We start from the raw sequence: 15,602 nt of genomic DNA on the forward strand, positions 1-15,602 counted from the left end.
CTTATATATTCTTATATTATTATTCTGCGAGGTTCTATGGAGTGATATATATTAAATGGATGGATGACTGACTGACTGAATGAATGAAATTGCATTGGTGCAGAAGATCCAAAGTTTAAATCTACAGTAAAACCCTTCATACAGGGAGGAAGGGAGGGAAAGCTCTTAAGACAGTCTTTGGGCACATGAAAAGATTGTCTTCTTTCAAAGATCTATAAATGCAATCACTGAGGTTTGCTATCACTGGGGTAAAATGTTTTCAGAAACAATTCAAGTTTTATTGTGGGTTCTGTTTCAAAAAGAAATGCTGATTCTGAAATCTCTCTCTCTCGCCTTTCCATAATTACAGAAATATAGAAGAATGAATGAATAAAAATTGGCTCTCATTTATATGTCTAACTTAAACCAAAGATCACAAGAATGAAAGATGCTTAATTATTTATTTACTTCCGTTTCAGAAGGATTCTCTAATTTGATCAAATATATCAAGATTGTCTACCTCCACATTTCCAGATACGTTTTGGTTATGAAAGAGCTCTAGAATGTTTTCCCTTTATTTTCCTGCTCATCTAGAGGGTGTTTGCTCTATTTCCTCCAAATTAAGCTATCAGTGTTGCACATCACTCTTTGTTTGGGAGGTTTCGGCCTGTGGCCGTGGAGGCAGTTCAAAGCCGGGGATGTTTATTAAAATGTCTCCAGGACATTGGTTTGATGGTGAAAACCATTCGGGGAAGGAAAAAGTGGCCTTGTCTGAATGAGGCTCAGCTTCCTGTTCTGGAGAAGCAAGAGTGGGGCCAGAGGTTGCACTGGGCTCCTGCACTGGATGTTTGCTCGAAAGAGTATGGAGGATCACCAGGCCCACTGGTTTCTTTTGCTTTGATGGTGTCTCTTGGATGCCAGCTGTGGGGAGAGGCTGTTGTGGTTCCTGGTGTTCCTGACCCTGTCCATCATGCTTGTGGTGGTGGGGACGAGAGTGTTGATGGTGGTGTCCACTTTCATCATGGTGCTCCTCCTTGGATTGTGGAATCTGTTCAGCTGTAACTGATGGCTAATAAGACAAAAGATACAGAGAAATGGCTGAGTTGGTTGATTGGATCTGGATTATAGATCATTTTGTGAAATGTTTGAGGCAATTGGTGTTCGTAACTTCTGCCCTCTGGGATGCAGAATTGAGCAGGCAGAGAAGATCTTTCCACCTGTACTTCCTCACAAGTAGATTGTAATTACTTAAGTAAAATCTACCATGTAAATCTTACTTAGCAGGTAAACTCAACGAGGCGAGATAATTCTACTCTGTTGTAAGTCTCCATGACTTCTATATGCGCTGTCTGTGAAGTACCCTTGGTTTCACCTGGCATGACAAAGTTCCAAATAGTGCAGTCTTGGAACATGCTGGAATTTCTAGCATTTATACACTATTGAAATAGCAACGTCTTCACTGGCTTGGGCTTGTGAGAATGGATGGTGGGCAGATTCCAAAAGATCTCCTGTATAGTGAACTAGGGCAGGGAAAGTGCCCCAGAGGGAGACCACAGATCATAGTTCCCTCTAAGCTGAGCAGTGAGCATTGGCTCACTTAAAAATAATCATCAATTCAGAGTTTTTCAACCTGCCCAGAAGTCTAGAGGGAAAGAGTGAGAGGGAAAGAGTGCCGCCCAGTCCCAAAGGGACTGCCACTCAGAAACTATACTTTTCCGCCCACCCCCCCAAAAAATTAGAGGGAACACTGCCACAGATGTAATATAAGGATATCTGTAAGAAGGATTTAAGCCTTGGGAATGGACATTAACAGTTGGGAAACCTTGATCTCTGATCTATTAGCTTGGCGGCTAAAGACACAGCATTCTCCATTTTGATTCAGCAGGCTGTGGCAAAGAGGCAATCCCGGAACTAACAAAATCTGGGGGCCGTGCAGGGTACAGAATGGATCTGCCCTCAGTGTGGAAGGGATTGTCACTCTTGGATTGGCCTTTATAACCACACTAGATGCTGTTTTAACTCTTTCCAGAGTATGATACCATAGTCTTTCGAGACTGAAGGTTGCCAGTGATGACAGTGATGGATTTTTTAAGAAATCCCAAGATCTTTAATTGAGAATATTTGTAGTTCAGGGTTGAGATGAGTGGTCCTGGTGCTCTGTGAGCTTGGTTGTTTTCTTGCAGATGTTTCATTACACAAATTGAGTAACATCCTTAGTGCTAGTCATGTACTAGCATTGAAGATGTTATCTAGTTTGGCTAATGAATCGTCTGAAAGAAATCAACCAACTCAGAAAGCACCAAGGGCTCCCTGAGACCTTTCCCCCATAAAATTACAATAACCTGTGAACTTCTTTGTGTAATTATGTAATTGAGGGGAGTGTTGTTCAATTGTTTCCATTTCATTTCATTTTTTATTGTATGTTATTTAAAGAGGTATATACTGACTTATTCCAGAAGCTATCTGCTTAATACAGCCAGTCAAGATTTTTAAAAATAAATTATTCTACCACCTTGGAATGAATGTTTTCTACAGATGGTAGGTGACTGAGGAACTTACCAGACGTGGGAAGAAATCACATTTTACAGTGATATATTTCTTATGTTCTATTTGAGTATTTGTCACAGAGCCTTTGCATAGACCTCTTTCCTAGAGCAAAAGAGAAAATTTCCATCAGCAAAGCACAATCAAAGCAAATCAATAGCAATAGCATTTAGCCTTATATACCGCTTCACAGTGCTTTACAGCTCTATCTAAGTGGTTTACAGAGGGTAGAATATACTATTCTACCCTGTCACCTCAGTCTGAATTGCCCAATTGGAGTCCAGATCATTCTGAATCTGAGTGAGAAGTGCAAGAAACTGAACAAATTCCTCAGCCCGCCCCTGCAAGGGTTCCACCGCTGCCTCCCTATTCAGGAGAGAACGGGTCACCCTAGACAGGGTGGCTGGGCAAGAGTCTACGGATGCAATAAGGGTGGTAACGTATGCTGACTTTGCCGCCTCTATCACCACAAGGTAAATCCTAATGTAGGCTCTTACCCGTGTTCGGTTGGACTCAGAATTACTGTCCCTCCATGCTTGCTCTAGGCATCTCTTCTGGCGTTTCACCCCCTGGAGTTCCTCAGTGAACCAAAAAGAGGCCGCTCAGGTGCAATCTGGTCCAGAGCCCCCAATGTGGCCTTGTTCCATGCCGTCACCAGAGACTTAGCCAGACTACGGACAAACGAGTCGGAAATTTCCCTAAGTTCCCTCTGAAACCCATCCGGGTCCATTAGGCGTCTGGGGTGGAACCTCCTAATCGGTTCCGCTTCCCTGTGGTGGGGGATTGGTCAATCAAAGTCCAGAATCAACAGGGAATGATCTGACCATGACAAGGGTGTGGTGAGTATATCCCTTAAAACCAGATCATTTTTCTATTGCTCTTAGAAAAACGCCAAGTCAAGTGTATGTTCCCCTCTATGAGTCAGACCCTGGATTACTTGGATCATGTCCATGGTTGTCAGGGAAGCCATGAACTCCTGAACTACTTCCGAGGTTTTGCAAAGTGATGGAAGATTAAAGTCCCCCAGGACCACAAGCCTGGGAAACTCCACCGCCAGCCTGGCTACCAACTCAAGCAGCGCAGGCAGGGCTGTTGAAACACATCTGGGAGGCAGGTATGTTAACAACAATCCACTTGAACCCCTGAGTCCAGTGTCAAGAGGAGAGACTCACACACGACAATCTCAGGAGCAGGGACCCTGCGAGGGCTTAGAGTCTCACAGACGATGACAGACAGTCCCCCACCCCTTCCCTGGTGTTGCGGCTGATGCAGGACCAGAAACCTGTCTGGGCACATTTCTGAGAGAGGGATGCCTCCCTTCAGACCCAGTCAGGTTTTGGTCACACAAGCCAGGTCAGCCCCCTCCTCCAAGAGTAAGTATCGGATCAAGGGGGCCTTGTTGGCAACTGAACCTGGCATTGAGTAGCAGTAGCCTGAGACCAAGACCCTGATTATGTCTGACTCCAGCTACATGGGGTGAGACCAGGAGGCCACAACAGGGAATTGTTTCCAAACAGCAAGTCCCCGTTCTCCGAGAGCAGCCTACCCCTCGGCTCCCATCATACCCTGCCCCTCCCAGTAATAACCATAATGAGCCGGCTCTTCATCACACCCGAAGTCATCCCCCCACCCTTGCTGGCCTCTCTATCTCTTGGCAGGCCTGCCATACCAATCATACCGGTCTCTGGTAGATAAATTAGACTTCGCCCACTACTGTTGACATATATAAAAAGTGCATCCCCAACCTTTATTCCACACCTCAAATTCTATTTCACGGTCACATCATCCTTCCTCATACAGACATACCATCCAACACTTATACCCCGGCCCACCCAAACCACCCATCTAATCTAAATTTAAAGAGTTTAAATAGTTTAAAATAGTTTAAAAACCCTCACCCCCAACTTGGCTACAAATGCTGAATGCCTAAATGCTGAAGGCACCTGGATTGCTGTTATCTTCTCCCCAAAGATTTTTCTACTTGCATTTTTTATGTGCTTTCGAACTACTATGTTGGCAGAAGCTGGGACAAGTAACCGGAGCTCACTCCATTAAACAGCACTAGGGATTTGAACCGCTGAACTGCCGACCTCCTGATCAACAAGCTCACTGTCTTAGTCACTGAGCCCTTGTGCCCCTTTTACTTAACATATTAGGGGTATGTTCAGGCAGGGGTTTCAACTTACCACCTCTTACCGGTGCTGATGCACTCACATCTCTGGGTGACCAGCAGGCGCATGTGTGTTGGAGCGAGATTTGGTTTCTGCGCATGCACAGGAAGCAAATCCAGCAAGAAGGTGTGCGAGCGTGTGAGTTTTCTGCAATTTTTTTCTTCCATGCATGCACGGAAACAAAAATTCATCAAAATCTTGCACATACATGAATCCTCTTGCAAAATTTTGCTTCCTGCGCATGTAAAAAGCCAAATCTTGCTCTGACGCACCTGCCCACCTGCCCCTCACCTGGAGCTGTGTTCCGAGTTCTATTTTCGCTAATGGTGGCGTCTCCCACCACTCCGGTAGCAACCCGATACTGGGTATGTTATTTGCACAATAAATCTCCCTCTTGTTAAAATGATAGAAGAAGTATTCAGCTTTCCACAATGCAATGGCCAAACCAATAAACTATAGCATGGCACAATGTGATGGATTTATACAACAAATTAAGATCATTTCTATATTCCCACAAATTATCCAATCCCATTTTAAGCCAGTTTAAATGTTGTATAAAGGCAGCCATTGAGTCTGGCCACCACTGATAAATAATGAATATGATTTGAGCAGCTGAAAAGTTGGTTCTTGAGAAAAAATGCATGGAGCTACAATGGCAAGATAGATTTTAGGCAAGATGGGGAAATACTTACTGCAGTTTCAACTGGTAGGAGGGGGCACTGAGTGATGTCAGACACAGGTGGACTTTTGCCACAGGAAGTCTCATGGATGGTATATTCCACAAAGTTGGAAGAAGCAATACCCCACTGTAAAAAGTCATAGATGAGTCAGAGTGGACCACATTGTCTGCAGGAAGTACCCTTCCCAATCTTAGGTACCCTGCCAATCTTTATTAACCTGATGCCCTTGAGTAAAGTTCCCATAATTCTCAATGCTAGGCCCTGGAGAATAGGTAGGACATTGTCAAATGTTCCTATTAATAATAGAGTATTTATATTCAGTAATCAAAGTGGATGTCACATTATCCAAAGATCACGGTCCTATGCATGTGGGAAATTAGACGGTCCCAGGAAGCCCTCTGGCAGATAAAAAGTGAAATCAACTTTATATCAGATTCCTGCAGACCTTGTGAATCTGGCTCTGCACTTAGTTTAGAAATTATGCAGAAGTCAATCATCCTCTTCTGGGATTATTTCCATTTATTATTTTTAATTTCTGTAGCATACCCTGCAGCAGTCTTCATACAAATGAAATAGCAAGAACTTTCTGGCTGAAAAATGCTCCATTTCAACTTTACCTGCGAACTTGCTTTGGTGACTTTATCAAGGCGAAAGAGGTGATTATGGTCATTTTCAGCATTGAATTTGTCCAGCGTCTCCAATGCTGTCTCCTGAAAAATGGGTAGAGAAGGATCTCTAGGGGATGGACAATCAGGGCAAATAAGTCCAATATCTGAACGAGAAACTTTAGAAAAACAAATAAGTATTATTTAATAAGGTGAGACAAAGTATTTGAATTTGATCTTTTACATTTAAATGAAATGAGATATGGAAAGCTTGGATGTAGCTTGAAATGTAAGCCTCCTACTACCAATTAGCATCAGACTTGAATCTCCCAAAACAAACCCAATTTGCAATCCTTCACTTCCATTTAATCGTATCTCATTCTTCGAGAATGCCTAGATAAGTTTCTGTAATTTTCTTGGCATGGTTTTTCAGAAGTGGCTCACTATTACCATCTTCCTATTGCTGAGAGGAAGTGGCCAGTCCGAAGAACACTGCTGGCTTCATGCCACTGCATCAGTGCTTCTAGAATAGTGGGCGGTCCCCCCACCGCGGGATGCCGGGGGGGGGGGCATGACCCTGGGGGGTATGGGGTTTTTTGCAGCAGGGAGTAGGGGTTCTTTACACCAAAGAATAGCACACAGTACAGAACAGGAGACATGAAATGCAGATAACAAACCTTAAAGAGACACTATGGAAAAATATTTAACAGAGATGAAAAGAAAGGAGGAGAGAGACAGAGATAATGAGACAAATGTAAGTCTCCCAAAAGCTAAGACAAGGAAATATGACAAAATGTATGTAGCACTTGGCTTCATTGTGACTATTGTGGGAGATGAGGAAAGATTGATTTTGCTTGTCAAAAGGTTGCAAAAAGGGATCATATGATCCCGGAACACTGAAACCGTCATAAATATGAACCAATTGCCAAGCATTTGAATTTTGATCTCTTGATCATGAGATGCTATAATAATTTTAAGTAGCAAAAACTGTCATAAGTCACTTTTTCCAGTGCCATTGAAACTTGGAATAGTCACTAAATGAGCTGCTTTAAGTTGAGGTACAGATGTAACAAAGATATTTTGAAGAATGAGACAAGGCTTCCACTTGGGCCTTCTGCATTTTCTTTAAAAATTTCTGTGAGGAAATCTTCAAAATGGCATTTGGGAGATGTCTATGCAGCAGAGGTAGTTTCCTCCCGGTTCCGACCAGTTCACCAGAACTGGTAGCGAACCACTGATGACATCATGGAGCCGGTTTGGTTGGGGCCGGTCCATGGATGCCACAACCTGTTTTTTTAAAAAAAACGTTTTGTGAAATTTGGGGGGGTGTTATGATTTTTTTCTTCTGTGCCAGGTTTCCAGCAATGGGCATGCATTGACATCTTGTTTTCAGTTTTTAAAATTTTTGGGGTGGGGCGTTGTGAGTGCTCCTTGTCCACCTCAGGTCATGTCTGATTGTGAAGAAGATGAGCCAGGCTCCTCTGGGTTCCCTGGGCCAGCAGGGCTGCCAGACGCAACTGAGAGTGAGAGTGAGGCAGAAAATGATTGGGGAGAGCCTGAGGGGGCTGGTGTGACACTGGGAAAATACTCTCAGTCAGACAGTGGGGAAGACATGTTAGTAGAAAACAATTGGATAAACCCTCACTATAGATGAATGGCCAGAAGGCGAGCGGAGATCCAGAGTAAAGGGTATTAATTCACAGCCTTAGCTCTTTGAGGTGTGATGTCACTTCCAGGCAATATAAATGAATGGGGTTGTAGGAAATGGGGCATGGAATCTCAATGTCGTTTGATGGAAGATCTGAGAAATGGGGTTGTGCTTGAAAAGAAGTTTTAAAATCATGATTTCTGCCTCGAAAAACCCATGTGTGCTATATGCTGTGCTAGTAAAAGTTTTGGATGAGCTAATACATCTGTTTTGATTGAATGAATGGGTGTTATCTAAGGAATATAGATAAAGACTGAGTCTGGCGCTCTTCCTGGACCCAGAATGAAAGCTGGCTCTAAATGAGAATCTGCTCCTTTGCTACTTTTAACTGTGCCTTTGTATTCATGTACTTACTGGAGTGAATAAAGAGTGAGTTTTATTTCTAAAGAATTGATTTGCCAGAGATTGGAATTTATCGGAAGCCCGTGAAACAGAACGGGGGCGGGGGATTTTCGGCTACAGAGCATGGGAGGAAGTGAACTGGCAGCAAGGTAAATTAGAACCCACCGCTGCTATGTTGATACAGATTTTTCTTGCAAAGCTATATGCAGGCAAACATGTAAAATACATACTTGGGTGTAAGTCACACTGATAACCGTGCAAGTTCGAAGTATTCGAATTTCGGTTGAAGTGAATTATTATTTTACATTGCCCATGGACCTGGAACAAGAAAAGATAGGATTAGACTCCAATTTACTTTCCTTCCAAAATGGAAAAAAAAAAGTGATAATGTCTACATGTCTTGTTTTTTATATCTCTACACTTCCTACATTTCTTCCTGTCACTTACAACCCCAGTGACTTTTTTGAATTTGCAGAATATAATATTACGAATGCTCATTCGTGCAGCATAGATGATTGATCCAGCAGACATGATATGAATTCCACCCAGAAAAAGGGCAGCCATTCACAGCCCTTTAATTCACCTTTGATTTCTTGTGCATGTGCAGAATTGTGGCCAGACCTTTCCCCCCTGTGAACCACTGGTGGGAAGAAATCTGCCTGGAAGGAGAGCAGCTAGTCAGGGAGACGATGTTGCTTCCACTTTGCCTGCTTTCCAGAGTTTCCCTAATGAGCTGCTATCCTTTCTGGCTGATTTCTTCCTGCTGGTGGCTCCTGTGAGAGATTGACACTCCAGTTGGCGGACACGAGGCTGGGTCCTGTGAGGCATAGCAACGTAGGCGGCGGCAGCTGTTAGTTCCAGCCTAGAAATGCCATCAGGGAAAAAATGCTACAGGGCGGGCCTGGCGGGTGGGCAGCAACCACTTCTCCGAGCTGCTTCCCATGCTGGTTCAGGTAGGAGATGTGCCTGCTGCCCCACCGCAGCCAGAGTGGGACCAGGACGACTCGAGCAGGCAGCGCCAAGCATGTCTCCTGCCCCAGCGTGAGAAGCAGCTCAGAGAGGTGGCTGCCACCTGCCACATCTGCCCTGAAGCACTTTTTCCAGCTGGTGGCCACCTCTCCGAGCTGCTTCTCACACTGGCTCAGCTAGGAGACACGCCTGGTGCTCTGCCTGCTCGAGCCGCCCCGGTCTCACTCTGGCTGCAGTGGGGCAGCAGGCGCTTCTCCTGGCCGAGCCAGCTCGAAAAGCAGCTCGGAGGAGCAGCAGCGCCGGGAACATCACATTCAGCTGGAGGCGGCAGCGGCAGCAACTGCTGAGGCGGCTCCGGCAGCTTCCTTTTGAGGAGCAGCAGCGCCGGGAACATCATGTCCATCCCCATGCCCCCGCCACCGCCACTGTCCTTAAAGAGAAGCTGCCGCCCAGACCAGGAAACTCATTGCCTGCCTTGTCATAGCCAAAGCAACGCCTTGCTGCTCCCATGGCAAGGAGACGAAGGCAGAGAGATAAGAAGTTAAGAGGTAAGGAGAGGGGGGGTGAGGGACAATGGGTGTAACATTTCAAATAACAACCAAAAATTTATGTTCGGTATCCAAATTTTTGTTCTGTATCCGGTGCAAAGTTTTAACAAAATTTTTGATTGTTATCTGAAATGTTTGCTATCCAAGGCTTTTGTTAACCAAGGTTCCACTGTACTTCATCTAGGTTTGGGCCCGAATAGTATAGGGTAGTGATGGCAAAATGATAAGTTTCTAACGTATCACATTGCCGGTTCTGTTTCTTCCACACCGTGAGGCCTCGCCTCATGAATGCATGCGTGCTGGGCCAAAAATATATTTAAAAAGCCAGAATCAAGATGGTGAACGCATGCACAATGCCGGAAACTCAGCTTGTACGCATGCTCAGAAGAATTTTGTAAAAAAAATTTTTTTAAAGATGATGGCACCAATGGACCGTCACTCACTGAACCAGGTTGGTGACATCATCGTAATGTCACCAGCGGCTTGCTACCAGTTTGGGTGAACCAGCCTGAACCAATCCAAACCCTTCATTGCTCTTCAGGAATGCAACCTGAAAAAGAAGCTGTCAAGTGGACAAGCACACACCAGGAAATGAACTTCTAGCATCCGGCATGCGTGTGCATTGTCTTCTGGTTACAGGTGTGAATGCCTGGGTGATGATCAGCTGGCTGGCATGAATGCACACAATAGAAACCAGAAAACCACCTCTTCCCATATCCAGCATGCGCAAAAAATAGCTGATAGTCATGCACGCATGTGTGTCAGAAACCCAGAAGAGGAACAGGCAACATGGCTCTGTGTGCCACTTCAGGCAGGTGGGCCATAGATTCACCATCACGAGTGAATGCTTGAACAGGGAGTTGGACTAAAAGACCGCCATGGTCCCTTCTGTGCTGTTATTCCATTATTAGGAAGCCTTGCCCAAGTATAAGACCTACAGGATAAACAATTCAAAATTTATGTGACTTCCTTCTACTCCTCATTGGTGCTTCTTTTAACCGAAGTTGATTAGTTACTTACTATTTTGTGTAGGTCTCTAATCTCGCATTCTTTCCACTGTTTCCTAGTCAGGACATGACAGACCGTTTCTACCACATCCAAGATCAGGTAGAAAAAAGAACCACGAGGCCACTATGGATAAACAAAGAAAAACATTGAAAATGGCAAGGCAGGGTGTCCCTTATCTTTTACATATACATACATACATACATACATACATGCATACATACATACATTGCTCAAACAAATAAAGGGAACACTTTAACACTTTACATTTTAATTTTGTCTCTGACTCCAAATCCAGGCCTCCATTGGCTAATATGCACTTGTGGCAGCTTCCCAAATTGGATCTGAGAAATAAATCAGATTCCAGTCCAAATCTCTCATCCAAGGTTCGATTTATTAGCAGAGCCATGTTGGTCACGCCGTTGCCATCCTGATACTAACTTCCACCCATTACCCCACCCAGGTTAAGGTTCATCCCTCGATCCCCACATCCAGTTCATCAAGAATGGTGGATGGTCAACAAGAATGGTGGAAGGTCTTAAGCATAAAACCTATCAGGAAAGACTTAATGAACTCAATCTGTATAGTCTGGAGGACAGAAGGAAAAGGGGGGACATGATCGAAACATTTAAATATGTTAAAGGGTTAAATAAGGTTCAGGAGGGAAGTGTTTTTAATAGGAAAGTGAGCACAAGAACAAGGGGACACAATCTGAAGTTAGTTGGGGGAATGATCAAAGGCAACATGAGAAAATATTTTACTGAAAGAGTAGTAGATGCTTGGAACAAACTTCCAGCAGATGTGGTTGGTAAATCCACAGTAACTGAATTTAAACATGCCTGGGATAAACATATATCCATTGTAAGATAAAATACAGGAAATAGTATAAGGGCAGACTAGATGGGCCATGAGGTCTTTTTCTGCCGTCAGTCTTCTATGTTTCTATGTTTCTATCAAGAGCACCAGTCTGAGTGCAGGGATCATACCGACCTCCTTACATGCGCTGGTGCAGAACAAAGGATGACCTTGGACTGTAAGAAAGGAATTTGTTGTGGCTAGTAACTTTCCCTCTCACACAACTACTCCTCCCAGTTCCGACGATACTATTCTACTGTGGTAGACAAAAGTCTCTAACTCCAAATGACGGCTCTGGCCAAAGATATCCCACCCACCCCCCAAAAAGAAAGATGGTGGTGCCCATGGACCAGCACCAACAGAACCTGTGATGTTACCAGCAGTTTGTGAACTGGGAGTAACCCATGGCTGCTTAAAATTCAGTGTATTGTTGGGGTCAATTTACTTATATATCAATAATAGTAACAATATAGAATATAGAAATAGAATAGAATAGAATAGAACTCTTTATTGGACAAGTGTGATTGGACACACATGGAATTTGTCTTAGGTGTATATCATCTCAATTTACATAAGGAGAATAAATTAAATTCATCAAGAATAAAGCGGTACAACACAGTGATAGTCAAGGTTACTAATAAGCTATCAAATAGTACTAGGAAACAAAAAGCAATATCAATTGAAAGATACAAGCAACATGATTATAGTGATAAGTGGGAAGAGATAGATATTAGTAAGGAAGAGAAGAATGATAGCAATACAGTCTTACTAAATTATTTTTCAGTATTTGGGGAATTAATTGTTAAGCAGAGTGATGGCATTCAGGGAAAAACTGTTCTTGTATCTAGTTGTCTTGGTGTGCAGTGCTCTATATCATAATTTTGAGAGTAGAAGTTGAAATAATTTATGTTCAGGATGTGAGGGGTCTGTAGATATTTTCACACCCCTCTTTTTGACTTGTGCAGTATACAGATTATCAATGGAAGGCAGGTTGAGGATCTGTATACTACACAAGTCAAAAAGAGGTCTATGAAAACAAACACATATTTACTTAATATTTAAATAAAAACATATTTACTTATAAATAATGGTACTCTTCTAACTTCTAATTTCTATCTTTGTTAACCATTTGTGAAAGAAATCCCACGTTAAAAATATTGTATATCTTCTTTATCCTTTATCATTAATGTTAGTCTATCCATTTCCGCACAATCAAATATTTTTTAAAATTATGCTTTCATCTGTAGGAATTTCCTCATTTTTCCAATACTGAGCAAATACAATTCTTGCTGCTGTCAAGACATATAATATTAAATATACAATCCCTTTATCATATTTTTCTGGTGGTATACAGAACATCATATTAAAGCACATCCCATAGAAATAAATGAAACTTCGGAAAAAGATAGGAGATCAACCATGTTTACATGATGTCAAGAAACTAAGTAATGGAAGTGCAGCAGTGGTGGCCTTGTGATGCTAGACTGACATCTTTTCTCTCTGCTTGGCAATATGGCTAGTCCTCAACTTATGACCATCACTGGCCTTTCTGGTTTTTCTTTGAAGACATTTCACTACTCATCCAAGAAGTTTCCATCACCTAGAATCTCCATAGACATGAGGTTACCATGCAACAGAATGGCTGGTGCTGAGGGGATGGGAATAGAAGAGGGTGAGGAAGAGGAGGAAGAAGAAGAAGAAGAAGAGGAGGAGGAGGAGGAGGGGGGGAGTTGGAGGAGGAGGAAGAGTCGGTAGAAGGAGTTGACCATACCTGAGGTTTTTCAAGGACATCAGAAATGCGCTGGAGGGCAAGAACGTAGCCTTCTGTCTGATCGGCATTGACCTTGTCAAGGGCCACTTCTGCAGCAGCTTTTACCACCAAAGAGTTGCATGATGGAAAAAGAAAGGGAAAAGGGGGTGATGTGGCAACTACCAGGTGAAGCATCTGTATCCCAATCAAGAAGGAAATTAAACGAGACATTTTGGAATTTTTTGCAGAATCAGAGAATAACCGAAGCTATGCTTAGAGAGCAAGAATCTGACAGAGCTTTGTCTTTCTATATATACTTGAAACCAATAGCTAATATTTGTTGTTCTATCTGCTGCATGGTGACCATCACCCCACTTCAACTTGTTACCCAATTATTGGAAGTATATACTTTGGCAGGGTAAATTTTAACCTAGAATTATGGTCATGTCCTTTAAGCCAAGTTCACTGCAAAAAGAACTGCCTTCCTTCCTCCCTCCCTCCCTCCCTCCCTCCCTCCCTCCCCTCCCTCCCTCCCACGACATAGGACTCAGTGGAGTTGACTTACCAATAAAATGAGGCTATTGTACTGTAGTAGCACAATATTGAAAGAGCTGAAGGATATTTTAAAAATTATAGGTATGACCATAATTTAATCTAATCTGCGGGTACTGTGAATGGCAACAATATTGTGGTTGTGGCTGGACAGCAAATGGCTCATATGTTCACTGTAAAATGGCTGAGGTTGTCAGTGTTGCTTTGTCATGGAATGCTATGAGTATTGTATGGATTATGTATGTCATTAGCTATACAGTGGCTAATACTGATGATGTGATTAATTACAAGACATCCATCGATGAGAAGGCAAGTTGGGAATGTATCTTTAGTTCCCTGAGTTCTGCATTTTCCCAGATTACCAGGTCATCATGAACTAGTAGAGTGCAGCAGGTATTGAACTGTGGGAAGCCAAAGGATAACTCTGCCTTCCTATTGTTTCTCAACTTAGCCTACAACACACGGTTGTTTTTTAAACTTAGGGTAATATTCAGGAAGGGCCTTACAAGCAGTCATGAATTCTCAGAGGAAAACCGTAGAATATAAAGGCATCATCATGGCTGATGACAAACAATGCCTCCCAGGGGTGGGCTGCTGCCTGGAGGGGGGGGGGACGCAATAGGGTAGCAAATATGGAGCTCCACCCCAGAGTGCCCAATTTGCACCAAAAGATGTTGAAATAAAATGCAGGAAGTCCTCTTGGGCAGCCTCTGCATTCTTCCTGAAAGCATGTAAGACCCCCCAAAGCCAGCAATTCTGCTACAAACAAAAGTGTCTAGGAAAATTATAAGGAGACAAGATCTGTAATTAATTCTGTGTGATCTGGGTTTCTGCCTCCCCCTCCTTTCCGAATGCGTATAATATTCTCTTGAACAGAGGTCTCCATAGCTGGCTGGAGAATTCTGGGACTTGAAATTCACAAGTCTTAAAGTTCCCAAGTTTGGGGACCCCTGCTCTAGAAAATAAAATGAATAATGCATGAAAACTAATGTTTTGCCAGAAACCTTGATTTTGTTTGGTGGTCTACAGGAAGGAGGGTTAAGTTCTTAAAACCCACCTTTGTCGTCAGGCATGGGGGGAACTGAAACACCTCCCCCGGCCACATACAATTTATGTATGGTATGTTTGTGTGTGTGCTTGTTAATATAGTGGGGTTCTTTTTAAAACTATTTTAAATACTTAAATTTATTGAATCTATTTGGATTTGTACGATTGTTTATATTTTTGTTGTGAGCCGCCCCGAGTTCGCGGAGAGGGGCGGCATACAAATCTAAATAATAAATAAATAAATAAAATAAATAAATAAGACTGTTATGTGGAATGGAGCATTTTTGGATATTCACTTAGGCTGCAAAAGTGGCAAGGAACACTTTAGATTGTGTTGCCTTTGAGTAAGTGATCATTTAGTGAGTGGCTGTTTTAATCATGAAGGCACTTTTATGACAATGCTCAAAATGTGCTTTCAAAATTCTAAGCAAGATGTTTCTGTCATTTCACTGTTCCATAGCAGCTCACTTCTAGGATGTGGGTGAATTCAATGACCCTCTTGTTTTGAGTGCATTGATATGGGTTTCTTTTGAGGTTCTTAGAAAATTCTTGGTCAAGTCACATGATCGTCAAGTCATTCCTACCTGATCACATGACCATCAAGCCACACTATAAATTAAGCCACGCCCACAGTGTGGTAGTAAAAAGTTTGGTTGCCCTTCACTGATTCCTCCAAAGTTGTTTTATGTAGGCCTCAGCTTACAAATATAATTGAATCAAGAATTATGGCATACATCTTTGTGATTATTAAGCAGATCACCATGTGACCAGATTTTATTTTATATCTTTTGCAGTGGCTGTTAAGCAAAGGCTGCATTTATTAAGCAAATCCATTATACCAATGTAT

At 42.8% G+C, this 15,602-nt stretch overlaps 1 protein-coding gene across 1 annotated transcript; it reads right to left on the reverse strand.

The window, feature by feature from the left end:
• Positions 1-421: 421 nt before the first annotated feature.
• LOC139168208 (fetuin-B-like) lies at positions 422-13,555 on the reverse strand. Its single transcript, XM_070753717.1, has 7 exons — positions 13,178-13,555; positions 10,567-10,677; positions 8,260-8,347; positions 5,992-6,158; positions 5,387-5,500; positions 2,539-2,628; positions 422-1,048 (listed from the first exon to the last, which is right to left on the reverse strand). Exons 1-7 carry the CDS (start codon positions 13,385-13,387, stop codon positions 608-610), a joined length of 1,221 nt encoding a protein of 406 aa, XP_070609818.1. The 5' UTR covers positions 13,388-13,555; the 3' UTR covers positions 422-607.
• Positions 13,556-15,602: the final 2,047 nt, after the last annotated feature.

This window comes from Erythrolamprus reginae, chromosome 5 (assembly GCF_031021105.1).
Source record: "Erythrolamprus reginae isolate rEryReg1 chromosome 5, rEryReg1.hap1, whole genome shotgun sequence".
Taxonomy (NCBI): domain Eukaryota; kingdom Metazoa; phylum Chordata; class Lepidosauria; order Squamata; family Dipsadidae; genus Erythrolamprus; species Erythrolamprus reginae.

Coding starts and splice junctions, on each gene's coding strand:
- LOC139168208 (XM_070753717.1), bottom strand. CDS start 13,387: ATGTCTCGTTTAATTTCCTTCTTGATTGGGATACAGATGCTTCACCTG. Junction 10,678..13,177: donor ATGTCCTTGAAAAACCTCAG/GTATGGTCAACT, acceptor GTTTATCCATAG/TGGCCTCGTGGTTCTTTTTT. Junction 6,159..8,259: donor TCAGTGTGACTTACACCCAA/GTATGTATTTTA, acceptor GTTTTTCTAAAG/TTTCTCGTTCAGATATTGGA.